Raw genomic sequence first — 13,329 nt, 5'->3', positions numbered from 1 at the left:
ATATGAAAGAGCAATATAATTGAATGAAAAAGAAAGCTAAAGGACAATCCAAGAATAATATAAACATAAGTTATTTTAAAACATTGGAGGGAGTGCTTTATGCAAAAGAGAAACTGGATTTATTGTTTCATTCCCTCTTCTCCCCCCGCCCCACCCCTTTCAAGAAAATGCAAAGCCACAAGTGAGTGGTTGTATGTCTGATGGCTTTTGTAAACATAGGAGAAGTCTTCAGATGGCTAAAATAAACATGCGCGTGTTACTGAAGGATATATTTACACAAGCCATTTGCTCAGCCTCTGAAATAATGAATAAGTGAAGATTTCACTGAAATAATTGGAAGGATTTTTGTGTCTGCTGTTGCCATAATGAGACTTTTATCAGCTCTTTCCCATGTTACATGTGTTAGCCGTTCCTTTCCATGAGTTTGAATACTTTATTCTGTAGTTACTTTACACATGTTTTTGTAAGAAATTGTCGTTTATTGCTGCAATTCTGGAGAGTTGCTTGATTTCCCAAGAGAAATTTAGCAGCCAGTAAAGATTATTTGGATCTGGTTGGTCAGGAGAGGAAGGGCAAGAAGGGATAATAGCATTTATTTCATACATATAACCCTATTCGCGTAACACTGTCCTCAATCATTTTTGTTGCTTTGGCCGTAAACGTTTTTAAAACGTATGCACTCTACTTCTAGAACTATAAAACAATACATTTCTGTTGTTTCAGGCAATGGCAACAAAAAAATGTATGCTCTTTAAAGACTTAAGAATGAATATTTAAACAAAAGTAATATTCAATATTATATTGCAAACCAGATGCAGATGTACATGTATATCTGTGTGCGTACACTCATATATATGCATATATATATATGTGGCATGTGTATGACAAGGTCAGGATATGTCATGTCTTTAGGTGTTATTAAGAGTTAACTTTTATTTCAACATTGTACTTAGACTATCCCTGCAAATTCACTAGGTTAGCATTTCCTGCTTTCAGTTTGTTATCTTGACACATAACTACAGTACAACAGCTGGGTTGTTCCTCGAGTTCCTGGGGGGAGCTTTATTCTCAGAGTGCTGAATTTCCTTTTCAGCTGTCAGCTCTAAAGTGTATTCAAAATGTTCAACTTTTACACACCATTCCGGGCCTCTAGCACCACTTTGGGACTATGATAGAAATGCTGATAAGGTAGATGAATGGAATAATCTCTGGTTCAAGGCAGAGAATTACAGAAGCTAAAATTGCACATGATCATTGTTTGGTATTGAGGCTGCTAACTAATATTGCTATTTATATTTGCATATTATATTTTTTAAAATCACTCCATTCTGATCAAAATGATTTACACCTGCTATGAAATCAAAACTAAAAATTTTACCAATTGCACAAATTATCTTGATATGGTTTTCACATACACAATATCTGTGATCTGGCTGTTCAACAATATGTTTGTATTTGTTGAAGTTTTGCCTATCTTTTTCCATTTATAAATAAAGATGTGCGCAACACGATGTTTCCTTTTTATCAAGGCAAACTTCCTAAAAAATTAATTGTATTTCAGCCAGTCTTGCATGCTGCCATCCCACAGGAAATGGGTCAGCAATCCATTAAGATGCCATTAGATAATCTAATTTGGAACTTAATCTCTAAATTAACCATGCTCCATACTTGAAGCATACTTGAGAGAAAGAAAAAAAAAGTTTAAGTTTGAATCGATAGGGGAGCCGAAGCGTGAAGAAGGCTGTTTGTTTTTTCTGTAGCTGTGGTCACGTCTCAAGCCGTCTGGTAACCAGGAGAAACCAGACATGATGTAATTCCAGATTGAACTTGAACTTCAGGGACTTAGGATAGGGGAACAATGGACTATAGGAATCAATAATGTCCATTTTCCACATGATTATGTTTGGAGCTTTAAGTTAACCTTTATGGGAGAAGCAACAGGATCTGTAGTGTGACCAAAATGAGATGATCCAGAGACAAGATGTTAGAGGGAAAGAAAACAACATTTTCCGTGATATTTTCTGAGTAGCACTGCAGATTCCTGCAGGATTAGAAAAGTTCCCGCTTTGCAGTAAACCAGTGGCCTGTTCAGAGCACTCTTTGTTCGCTTAGGTAGGACAAACTTAATCTTACGTTTCCTGTCAGATGATTTTTGGCAGCGGTACCAGAGAGGGAGGAGCATGATTCAAAAAATTCCCAAAAGTAAACCTTGCTGATTAACCCTTTATAATGTAAGGAAATATATTAAACACCTACTTTATTTGAAGGTGTTTTATATAAAGTGCCGTATCTACATAAGTGTTGTGTCTGTAAGAAATCAACTCCACTGGCAGCCAAAGCATCATTTATTAAATTATCTTTTTTAATTGTCATGTTTGCTAATGCTGTGAGTATACAGTGAATTTTTAATCGTATTTACTTAAATAACAAAGTATTGAAATGAATAAATATAATAAATTACATAAGAAAAAAGAAAAGGCAAAAAAAGGCGTTTTGAAAAAATTTTAAAATTTTAAGTACTTGGAAAAAATGACAAACTATTCTTTTCCTTGTTAACTTTTGTTATATGTGCATGAAGTTTTTTTTCATGTATGAACCGAGTAGCATAATACATACAGGCATTAAAAAACAAAACATGTACAGTGCCTTAATCATTATAATTTTATGCTTCACACTTCTGCTATACTGATTTTTGCTTTTAAATGAAAATCATTGGGAAAAATCTTTTTTGCTTCTGTATAAAGCTTATATTTCTATTTAATTTAGTGTGCCTTCCATGATTTTTCTCTTGCGATAGGAACTATTTTTTATAGCGAATTTTGTCTGCTGTTGACGAATCGCATATGCAAATGAGCGGAGCAATAGCGTTTGTAACAATAGCTTTGAAAAGGAGTCCTGGGGTAGAGAGGAATACAGAGAACCAGGATGGAAATCAACATGTGGTTTCTCCACTGAGATCCCGTCTGTGGGAGAAGATAAAATAACCACTCTGGGCTTGATTCTGTATTTTTTAATTGGCTAAAACCTCCCACAACTACATAAGTTGTTATATATGTTTGCATGCATGCACTGTAATTTATTTACAATTAGTCATCTTCACAATAACCCTCCATCCTTCAAGTTCTATTCTAAGACATGAAAAAGATCAAACATAATATTTTAAAAATGGAGTTAATTTGTCTTATTTAAGGGAAGAGTTGTTCTTTATGTCTAAATTAAACATTTTGAAGATATAAGTTTTTATTACTTTTCAGTATACAGATTGCCTTGTTGATGGGTCTTCCAGGTTTTTGTAAGAGCTTCTTATTAAAAAAGTATAGTAATCCTAGCAAGCACATTTTATATTTAGTTGCAGTGGTCCCTTGCATAAGGGAACTTGCCCTGTGCTCTTAATTAAGGGAAATATTTCACTGGCATATGCCATTGTTTTACTTAGAAGATGCTAGCATTCAATCCGGCATACCCTAATCACAAAAACACATCTGAAACAATTGAGTATAAATTAATGAGGCTCGACAGCCTACCATTTTGATATATTCTTTTCAAATGTGTCCTTGGTCCCCAAGGAGTAGTAATAAAAAGGGCTATTTACCTACTTAGTTAAGAAACAAATACTTCTCTCTTTCATTACTATGAAGTGCTATTGCTTGCAGTTAGAATAATTCCATGAGCCACCTGCAGTTTATGATATTTGGTATGTCCCAGAGAGCCCACAAGAGTACTTTGCAGTTCAGGTAAGAGCTGGCCAGGGAGCTTTCCTGTACGGATTATTACAAATAGTAATAATCATTAGAAATCATCTTGTATGCAAATAGGTTCATTCAGACAGCAATAACGACCCTTAAAAATGGGAAAAATAAATCGAAGAAATGAAGATCTGTGTAAAGTGCTTTGTATATTTCACTTCTGGTCTAGTCTCATCTGCAGTGGAACTCAACAGGCAAGTTATTGACATATATCCACATCTGTACGTATGTAAAACAAAGGCAAATGTTGTTTTGAGCTCAAAAACATCTGGAAGTCAATAAATAAAATACAGTTATTCATACTTAAATTTGGGCTCAAGAGTTACATTGCTGTCCATGGGAATTTCAATGTGACTAAATGACTTGGACCTTAATTTGTAGAATCTTTTAAACAATTTAAGGGTAATATAGATTCTAGTTCAGATGAAAAAAGTAAAGTGTGTTCAACCAGAATAAAAAAAGGAGATGAGGTAAATAATATAGATCCTAGAACCACACTGCTGGAGGTCAAATTCTGGCTTCTACAACTTTAATATGACTTGCCCAATATGACTTGGGCAAGATAAGTAACTTCCTATCTTTGGTTTCCTCATCAATAAAGCCAGGATAATAATGGTACTTTCTTATAAGTTTGCTATGTGTATTAAAAGCTTTAAAATAAGTAAAGCTTATAGAATGGTGCCTGGCAAATAATAATCACTTTGTAAGTGCTAGCAATTAATATAGTTATTATGTACCATTTTGGGGCTTGTTCTAATACATTAGGGGATTTAACTTAACTACTGCCCATACATTCCTTCCACTGGTCTGTATAAGCATTTTTTTTTTTTTTAAACACAACCAATTCTTTAAATCTTCATCCTTTGTAGATTATTGAAGTAAGTAGCCAATCCAAATGCACACATATACGATCCAGGACAGCACTTTTCTAACAATGCTTAATTAATCTACCCTTGTCTGTTTTTACCAGATAGGTTTTTAACTATTAATAAGCAAAAAAATTCTTTATTGTGCATTTTGGGAGAGATTTACTACCTGTGTGTGAATACTGTGCCAATAAAAGTAAGCTTCTTTAGCCAAGGATATAGAAAACTTCCCTTATTGGGGTCATTTTTAACTGGTACAAAGGAATTAAAGGCAAACCCTTCTTTAAAATAAAAAAATATAATTTATTTATTCTCCATGCTTTCTGAACCATTGCTTACTTTTATCACTAGCTATAAATTAATGTGGCAGCTGTTACAGTTGAGGCATGTATGAACATATATACTTCTTTGTACTTCATTCTTGTATTACTTTCTTAAGTTTCTTGAAAGAGTACTTAACTGTCTTTGAAGTAAACTTGGTAGTCTTCATGATTAAATCGGTATGTGCAATAAGAATGGGAGATATTATTCCCCTGAAAAATACTGGTATACTGGATACCTTGACATTTTATAAAATATTTAATAAATGAATTGACCAAGTGTTACCAGATAAACCAGAGTAGTAATAAATGAACTTTGCCATTCTTGAGATGACTCTTACTGTTCTCCTCACCTAAGACTAATAGCTAAAATGTAGCTTTGACCTTCTCTTTTTATTTTTAGCTTGTGACCCAACTTATCACTGTACATATATTTATTCAGGCATCACATGGTGCTCAGATGGTTACAGAGTTAAAGCTAAGGGTCCAATCCTTTCTGGCCTAGGAGATGCACTCACTGAATGCATAATTTTTAAGAGTACAACTTTCAAATATTGACTTAGCTACCTAGAGCGATTTTCTCTTTCTTTCATGGAAAGATACAGAGTCTATTTTCATCCTCTAGCTGTAAAGACCATTTATTTTATCCACTACCCAGTATAAGAAATGCATCTATAATTAGTGTATCATTTCCAAAGAAGGAAGTGGGTATCTTCTTCCCTTAATCTTCACCATAGTGTCACCCTAATGCATGGGTTCTTAACCTTTTTTTGTTCCACGGACCCGACTGCCAGCCAGGTGAAAACCACGGACCCCTTATTATGTTCACACTACCCTGTACATTATATAATAAATATATCACACCTGCACCAACATGTCCCCACAAGAATAATTTTTTTTTTTAGCTTGAATTTTCAATTCAAGCTCATGGATCCCCTGAAATCTTTCCATGGACCCCTTGGGGGTTCGTGGACCCCTTTAAGAACCCCTGCCCTAATGGAACTTCAACTAGACTTTTTTTTTCCCAGAGAAAATGAATACACAGAATTTCAGGACTGTTTGGCCATCTAGACCAACTACGTATTCTATGCACAAATTTCTTCTACAACATCAGCTAGGTTAGGATCCAGGTGTGTGGGACATGGAAGATTCACTGTCTCCTGAAGCAAATCCATTTGCCATCAGACAAGTCTGTTTAAAAGTTCCTTCTAATGTTGGGTTAAAGTCTGACCTCCCAGGGAGGCAATATAATGTAGTGAAATGGGCATGGAAATCAGACAGAAGTGAGTCATAGTTAAGTTTAGTTGGGTGACTTTGGGCAAGTTAGTGAACCTCTTCAAGTCTCAATTTTCTCATCTGTGAAGTGGGAATAATTACGACCATTTCAAGAGGTCATTTACATATGCATATGTAAAACACCTAGAATGGTACCTTGTTCATAATAGGCCCTTAGCATGGTTATCTTCTAGAAGTGTCTCCCTTTTGTGCTAATTTTGTCCATCTGAACCATTCAGAAGAAATTTGCATTTGTTTCCAACTCAACTTTCATGTCCTCCTTGTCTTCCTTTGCTGTTACTCAAATGACATGATTTGGAGAATCTGTTCACCAAAGTGTTTGTTTTTCTTAAAAGTGATGCCTGGATGAAACACAGTGATATGATCAGTGCAAAATGAAGAAGGGCTGGCACCTACCGTAATGCAGCTTAAGGTCAAAATGATTTGTTTGCTGCTTGTTTCTTCCCTTTTTTGGGCAGTCTTTGGTCAAAGATTGTGAAAATATAATCCATGCCAGGCATTTAATTTTTGAAGAAATTTTACTTAGCTCTTGTGTGTTATATTTATAAGGAATTGTATCATCATATTCATAGAGTAGAAAACATTAGGTGCTTTGTGCTTTGTGTTAAAGTGCTCTCAAATCTTTAGAGGTCCTTTTTTTTCTGCCTGCTTTTCACAAAGTACTTAAATATTCTTTTTTTTAAATAGTTGATGATCAGTATATATTTTGTAAAGATGTGTTTTCAGCTTTCGGTCATGCTTATCATCTCTTCATCTGAAAAAGGTGATTTGGCAATGGAAAATTTACTGAAGAGAAAACAATAGGAATATGTGTGTTTATTTTATCCATACATCTGATAATCAGCATTGATGTATATATAGAGACAGTTAGATATATAAAAAGCACTGTTATATTTTTTACCTAAGTAGCTATGCAATGTGAGACATTGTGTTTTTAGTTTAAATGATATAGGTTATTTTGTTCTATTAACAATTTTCTTTACATTGTTACCATGATTTTTGGATTACCAAGGTTTTATTCTAATTGGACAATCAAAATGTTCTGAAGAAATGACTGTGCCTTATAATTCTGAACTTAACCTATAAATTGGCAATAAGAGACTTGTAAAACCCATATGTGGGGTCTGCATAGTGTTAATGTTTGAGATTTATTTTCCCCAAAGGTTCATAAGCAGTATTGACAAATATATTGCACACTGCAATTTTGACATGGTCATAATGTAAAATGGGAGGTTTGAAAGATTTAAATAAACATCTAAATTAAATTTGCTAGACATACTGCAGCTAGAGTCCTCTTAGTCATAGCATCAATTTATTTTTGAGAGTTTTACAAAGAATATGTCTCTTCCAAAGAAACAAGGAAAAAAGCTATTGCAAAATAAACCCTGAATTTTCTTTCTTATTTATTCTTTTCACTTGGAGGAAGTCTTCTCCATTGTTAAAGAGTAGTACCTATTTTCAAACATTAAGATATATTTTCCTAAAGTAACGATCTATAAATTACTTTCTAGAGCCCATTTATTTTGTGACTTTTGTTGATTTTGCAAAGCAATTTACTTTTTGTTGGCATGGTCTTTTACTTTCAAGGAAGTGAAGAGCTTTGTTTTTGACACATATGTATACATAGGCTTCCTATTCGGTTAAAGATAATAGATATCAGTTTTTGTAATTTATCTGTTGAAGAAATAGTTTTTAACTGTTAGCTATTGCCAGACCCTATAAGGATAGATAAGACAGGTCGTTTTCTTTACAGAGTTCACCTTTCAGTCAGTGAGACAGTCAGAGATACAGAAATGATTGTATGAAAAAACAAAATTACAAAAGAAATTTTGTAATAGGACTGTGTGCAAACTGTAATGGAAGCACAATTGAGGGGAAAATAAATTTCTTGATACATTATGTAACATTGTTCCCAACAAAATGCTACAAAGCACAGATATAATTGTTAAAGCTGTATGGGAAGACAGAAATATGTGAAAACAAGTCTTTTAGAAAAGTGTCCAATAACAAATATTCTTATTCCGTAGAATTATGGTTTTTCAGCCAAAAAAAAAAAAAAAGTTGAAGGCAAATCTTTTGGGTTTAAGTAATTATTCTCGCATACTTATATTTTGTTAAGGCTGACCATCTCTAATTTTTAAATTCAGAGGTGCTTATTTTCTTTTCTATATGACCGACTTTTATAATTTCATGAAAATTCGTTATCCTAAATAACACCTTTGAAAAATACATAGTTGGGTGCAATTTGAAACAATTAATTTGTTTGTTTATCCCAAAATTTATTGACCATCTATCATGTGCTAGCTAATACATTAGGTGGTGAGAAAAAACAGAGATGAATATTGCTGTCTTAAGTCTCTAGTCTGATTATAAAGTCCAGTGAGCTTAAAAGTCATTGTGAATTTTTAAACTCAAAAATAATATATACATAGACATGTAGACATGTAGCAGTAAGCCATATTTATCTATTATGAAAAGGTATCACCAAAGTACAAAATAGCTATGTATCTTTTTTTTTACTTTTTTAAATCCAAAATTATTCCTGCAAGTTAATATTCCATAAGCATTTTATACCTTCCAAATTCAAATATGAATGAGAAGTTGTGTCTAAATAGCTACTATAAGACTATTCATCTTGCTCATGGTTACAAAAGTATAGCAAAGGATGATAAATTAAATCTAAAATATTGAGATTATGTTTTCATACAATATCATGATTAAAGGTGGGTATGGAATTATCTGTTTGATGCTTTCTTGATTCATGGATTAATTATGCAGCTACTGCTTAGTTGAAATTCATTCCAATTTGACTTTTGAAGCAACTACACCACTAGAGTAGGCATATCCCAAGATATGTGGTGTGGTGGTATTTTGTGATAGGTAGTTCTGGCATGATTTTCCTCTACATAGACACTTGTTAATGGGAGATTATGCTAGTAACAAGTTTTTCAATTTTTTTTTTAACCATCCAAATCCAATCCAAGGTAAGAGTAGAATTGTCTGATTGGAGAGGGACAAGAATCCCATCAGCTTGCTCCCTCCAGCATCCTCCCTTCCTCCTCTGAACTCCAGCAGCTACAGAGCTACTCAGGTAGTATCGCTACTGAGAGAGGCTGGAGGGTCAGGGCAATGTCCAGCCTATACTGGGTGATAGCCAATATAGGAAAACATGAAGTGGAAGGAAACTCTGGTTCTATCTGGAAGTAAGTCATACAAGAGGGTAAGAAAACCACTGGAGAGCTATGGAATTAAGAACCACCATCACAGACCCCTGTGGCCTCCTATGAATGCTTCCTCTTACCATAGTTATTTCCTGTAGGGAACAAGAAAGCCCTGTTACATTTTGGTTCTGTGATTTTTGTTTGTTTGGTCTTCCCAAAAAAAAATCAGGTTAAGATATGTTTGATCACTAGGCATTTCTAATTGCATATTATGCACTGGCATTCTTGAAAAATATATTTTTTCTCTATTCTGAGGGATAAGAAATATCTTTATTGCACCTTTCAATTTTAGTCTACCCCATAAGTAGGTAAAAAATTGAACTCTATCTTACCACTGAATTGCTTGTGAATTAAAGGTAAAAGAAGATGACAAAATAACTGGCAAACTATATTGGTACCATTTTAATTTTAACAAAAAGCCATAGTGTATTTATATTGAAGTGGATCAAATGCTTTAGGAAAAATATCCTCAAATGATTAGCGTTCATAATTGTGTATGTGCCCTACTCCAGGTTTTTCTGCCTGGCCTTAGTCTTATTTTTCATGAAAGAAATATAGTGTATATTAAGTAAATATTTATAATTTAGCACATTATCTCATATTAATCTGTAATTTTAAAATAAGTTAGAGTAATTTGATGCATATGGAATATATTTCTAATGCTGTAGATTTTAACGTTGTATTTTTTTCTTTTTTCTTCCTTCCCTCCTGCCCCTCTCCTCTCAACAGTCCTGGTACCTGGGCTAGCTTGGTTCCTTTCCAAGTATCAAATAGGACACCCATCCTACCGGCAAATGTCCAAAATTATGGTTTGAACATAATTGGAGAACCTTTCCTTCAAGCAGAAACGAGCAACTGAGGGAAAATGATACAACAATAGTTTAAGAAATTAAAAAAAAAAAAAGGAAAAGAGGAAGACTGGACAAAACAAAAAAAGGGGGGGGGGAGAGGAAAGAAACTGAAGAAAGAAGATAATAGACCAGCAATTGCAGCACTTACAATCACTAATTCCCTTAAGGTTGAAACTGTAATGACATAAAAAGGGTCGATGATATTTCACTGATGGGTAGATCGCAGCCCCTGCAACGTAGCCTTTGTTACATGAAGTCCGCTGGGAAATAGATGTTCTGTCTCTATGACAATATATTTTAACTGACTTTCTAGATGCCTTAATATTTGCATGATAAGCTAGTTTTATTGGTTTAGTATTCTTGTTGTTTACGCATGGAATCACTATTCCTGGTTATCTCACCAACGAAGGCTAGCAGGCAGCATCAGAGGTGCTGGGTGACAAGGGCCATGAGCCAGCCATTTTATAAGCACTCTGATTTCTAAAAGTAAAAAAAATATACCAGATCTCTGTAGCCTTTAGTTATCAGTACAGATTTATTCAATTTTGGCCCTTAACTCAGCTTTTTCCAGTGTGTAACCCAGTTTGAAATCTTTAAAAAAGAAAAAAAAAAAAAAAAGGAAAAAAAAGAAAAAAGGAAAAAAAAACAGTTTGAACACAAAGGCTCTATGGAAGAAATGCCTCTACGTAGGTGAAGTGTTATCTCTGCATGCAACAGTAAAAATTAATATAATATTTTCCCCACAAAAGAAACACTTAACAGAGGCAAGTGCAATTTAAAAAATTTATATCTAAAGGGGAATCATGATTATAAGTCCTTCAGCCCTTGGACTCTAAATTGAGGGGATTAAAAAGAATTTAAAATAATTTTGAGCGAATTTATTTTCCCCTCAGTTTTTGAGGGCATTAAAAAGGCATTAAATCAAGACAAATCATGTGCTTGAGGAAAAAAGAAATTAATGAAAACACAGCACTTATGTTGGTTTAGCTGCAGCCTCCTTGGAGGTAGAATTTATTTATTTAAAATTACTGGTTGCATCAAGAACCCATAGGGTGTACAAAAGGTTCTATAAAATCTGCATTATAGAGACAAAGAGGCAGGCAAATCCATGTCACAAGGGTAAAGCTTACAGTTTACAAACTGGGAACGCCAGGGTGTAGGATATAAAAATGCACTCTTGAGAAAACAAATGTAATCAGGGTGCTGAAAACTTGCATGGTGCTTTCAGACATTAGCCTTGTTCAACCAATTTCTTGTATTGACAGATCCGTAGTGTGCATGGGCAGACACATTTTGCCTCTATGTCTCTTAAAATTTTAATTAAAAATACTCTTTCCAGTAATCCTAATTTGCACGAAGATATAATGTCCACATTACGTGCCTTGCCTTGAAATCTAACGAAAAAAACAAAAAACAAAAAAACAGAAAGTGACATCACTACACTTGTTTTGCTGCATTTATTATCATTTTAAATCTTTACCATTTTTATGACAAAATATTTTGTACTCCAGACGAAGAAAAATGTGTGACATCATGGATTTTTTAGACAGTTATACCTTTATCTCACATTTATAAAGCATATCATGGCTGTGTATAGTTGCCGCTTAAAAATTGTAATCGACCAGCAATATTTTCAGTATTTTGGTGTTTTTTCTATTAACCTTTCATGTTTTTCATCTTCCAATTAATATTTGGGGGGAGGGGTTTCAAATTTATACGAATTATGCAATACCAAGTTTTGCCTATGTAGGTAGTGCTTTTAGCGTATTGGTTATTATAGGTAAGTACACAGATTTAAAAAAAAATAATGTATGCTTTTTGTTTGTTTGTTTGTTTTAATTGACCAAAGTGGGTACTGCTATTTTTGCAGTGTGATGAGGTCCTTTTGTGTACTGAGAGATGGACAGGGGATTTTTTTTTAATATACATATATATATATATATATATATATATATATATATATATATTCTGGGGTGGGTGGGAGGATTTTTAACACTTTACAGTGTAGCTGTGAAGCAGTGCACCCTGAGATGGGCCTGGGCTGCAAAGCGACTGTTCTGCCTACTGTGACAAACTTCAACTTACACAGGTTCCCCCTCTCTAGCTTCCCACCTGGGGTGCAAGCTGAACTCATTTCTGGTTTTTATAACAAAAATAGTAAGAACAAGCAAACAAAACAAATTCTCCTGGAGGCAGACTTGGCTTAAGAAAATTGTCTTATCTCTTTTAGTTGGTGGTGGGAGGTAGTTTTTCTTGAAAGTTCCAGACCTACAATTGAGAGTGCGCCTGTCTCATATTTGTTAAAATGCCCACATAGAGTGTGTTTCACACTTTGTGCTTTTAACACCGATCTATGCTTTCTCCTACAAAGCTAGTCATCCCTGCTGGAGGGAGTCCTCCCATATTTCCCCCTTGCCATTCCTCTTCCCCATCTCTTCATTTCATTAATGCACAGCATATGATTTACCTGTGACTTATTATTGCAGATGGATGGCATTGTGCTTGGATTTTTTTTTTTTAATATACAGAATATCAAAGGTTGCTGTTTTTTTAATGTATTTGGACTTACAGGCTAAAATCTAAGTTCAATTTTTAAGGAACAAAAAATTAATATCTGGTTAAGTTTTAATTTTACCTGCCCTTTTAAACTGAGAACCAGAGCAGAAGTGGAATATAGATTTTAAGAAATTAATTTTCCTGTGGATGAAATAAGCCCATTAGATACTGATGGGTTGTTTGTTGTTGTTCTTTTTTAAGGGATGATACCTCAAATATATATTTGATTTAGTTTCCCCTATGGGATAGAGGGTAAATAGAGGCTGGTTTTATTTTGCCCCCTCCTCCCAGTCCCATTGAGTGAATTCATTACTGGAAGGAAAATGTTGCAGAATTAAGTGACACATGGTAGGCTTTCTAGAGGCGCTCCCTCACCTCCTTCCTCCAAGCCGTGGCTTAATATAATAAACTGTCAATTGTTCTTACAGCGTACGATTTAATAAGGAATACTGTAGAACAATGCTTATGGGCTG

At 34.2% G+C, this 13,329-nt stretch overlaps 1 protein-coding gene across 7 annotated transcripts in view; it reads left to right on the top strand.

The window, feature by feature from the left end:
* Nucleotides 1–13,329, top strand: part of NFIB (nuclear factor I B) — a 238,330-nt gene that overhangs the window by 221,646 nt on the left and 3,355 nt on the right. For all 7 annotated transcript variants that reach the window (XM_058301874.2, XM_058301878.2, XM_058301877.2 and 4 more), the window contains one exon: nucleotides 10,179–13,329. This exon is cut by the window's right edge and continues 3,355 nt beyond it. In XM_058301874.2, coding sequence (XP_058157857.1) covers nucleotides 10,179–10,308 — 130 coding nt within the window. In that variant the 3' untranslated portion in view covers nucleotides 10,309–13,329. The remainder of the gene's footprint in view (nucleotides 1–10,178) is intronic.

Source organism: Dasypus novemcinctus, chromosome 8, assembly GCF_030445035.2.
Source record: "Dasypus novemcinctus isolate mDasNov1 chromosome 8, mDasNov1.1.hap2, whole genome shotgun sequence".
NCBI lineage: Eukaryota > Metazoa > Chordata > Mammalia > Cingulata > Dasypodidae > Dasypus > Dasypus novemcinctus.
The sequence above is the reverse complement of the archived record's forward strand: the minus strand, read 5'-3'. Positions and strand labels throughout refer to the sequence as shown.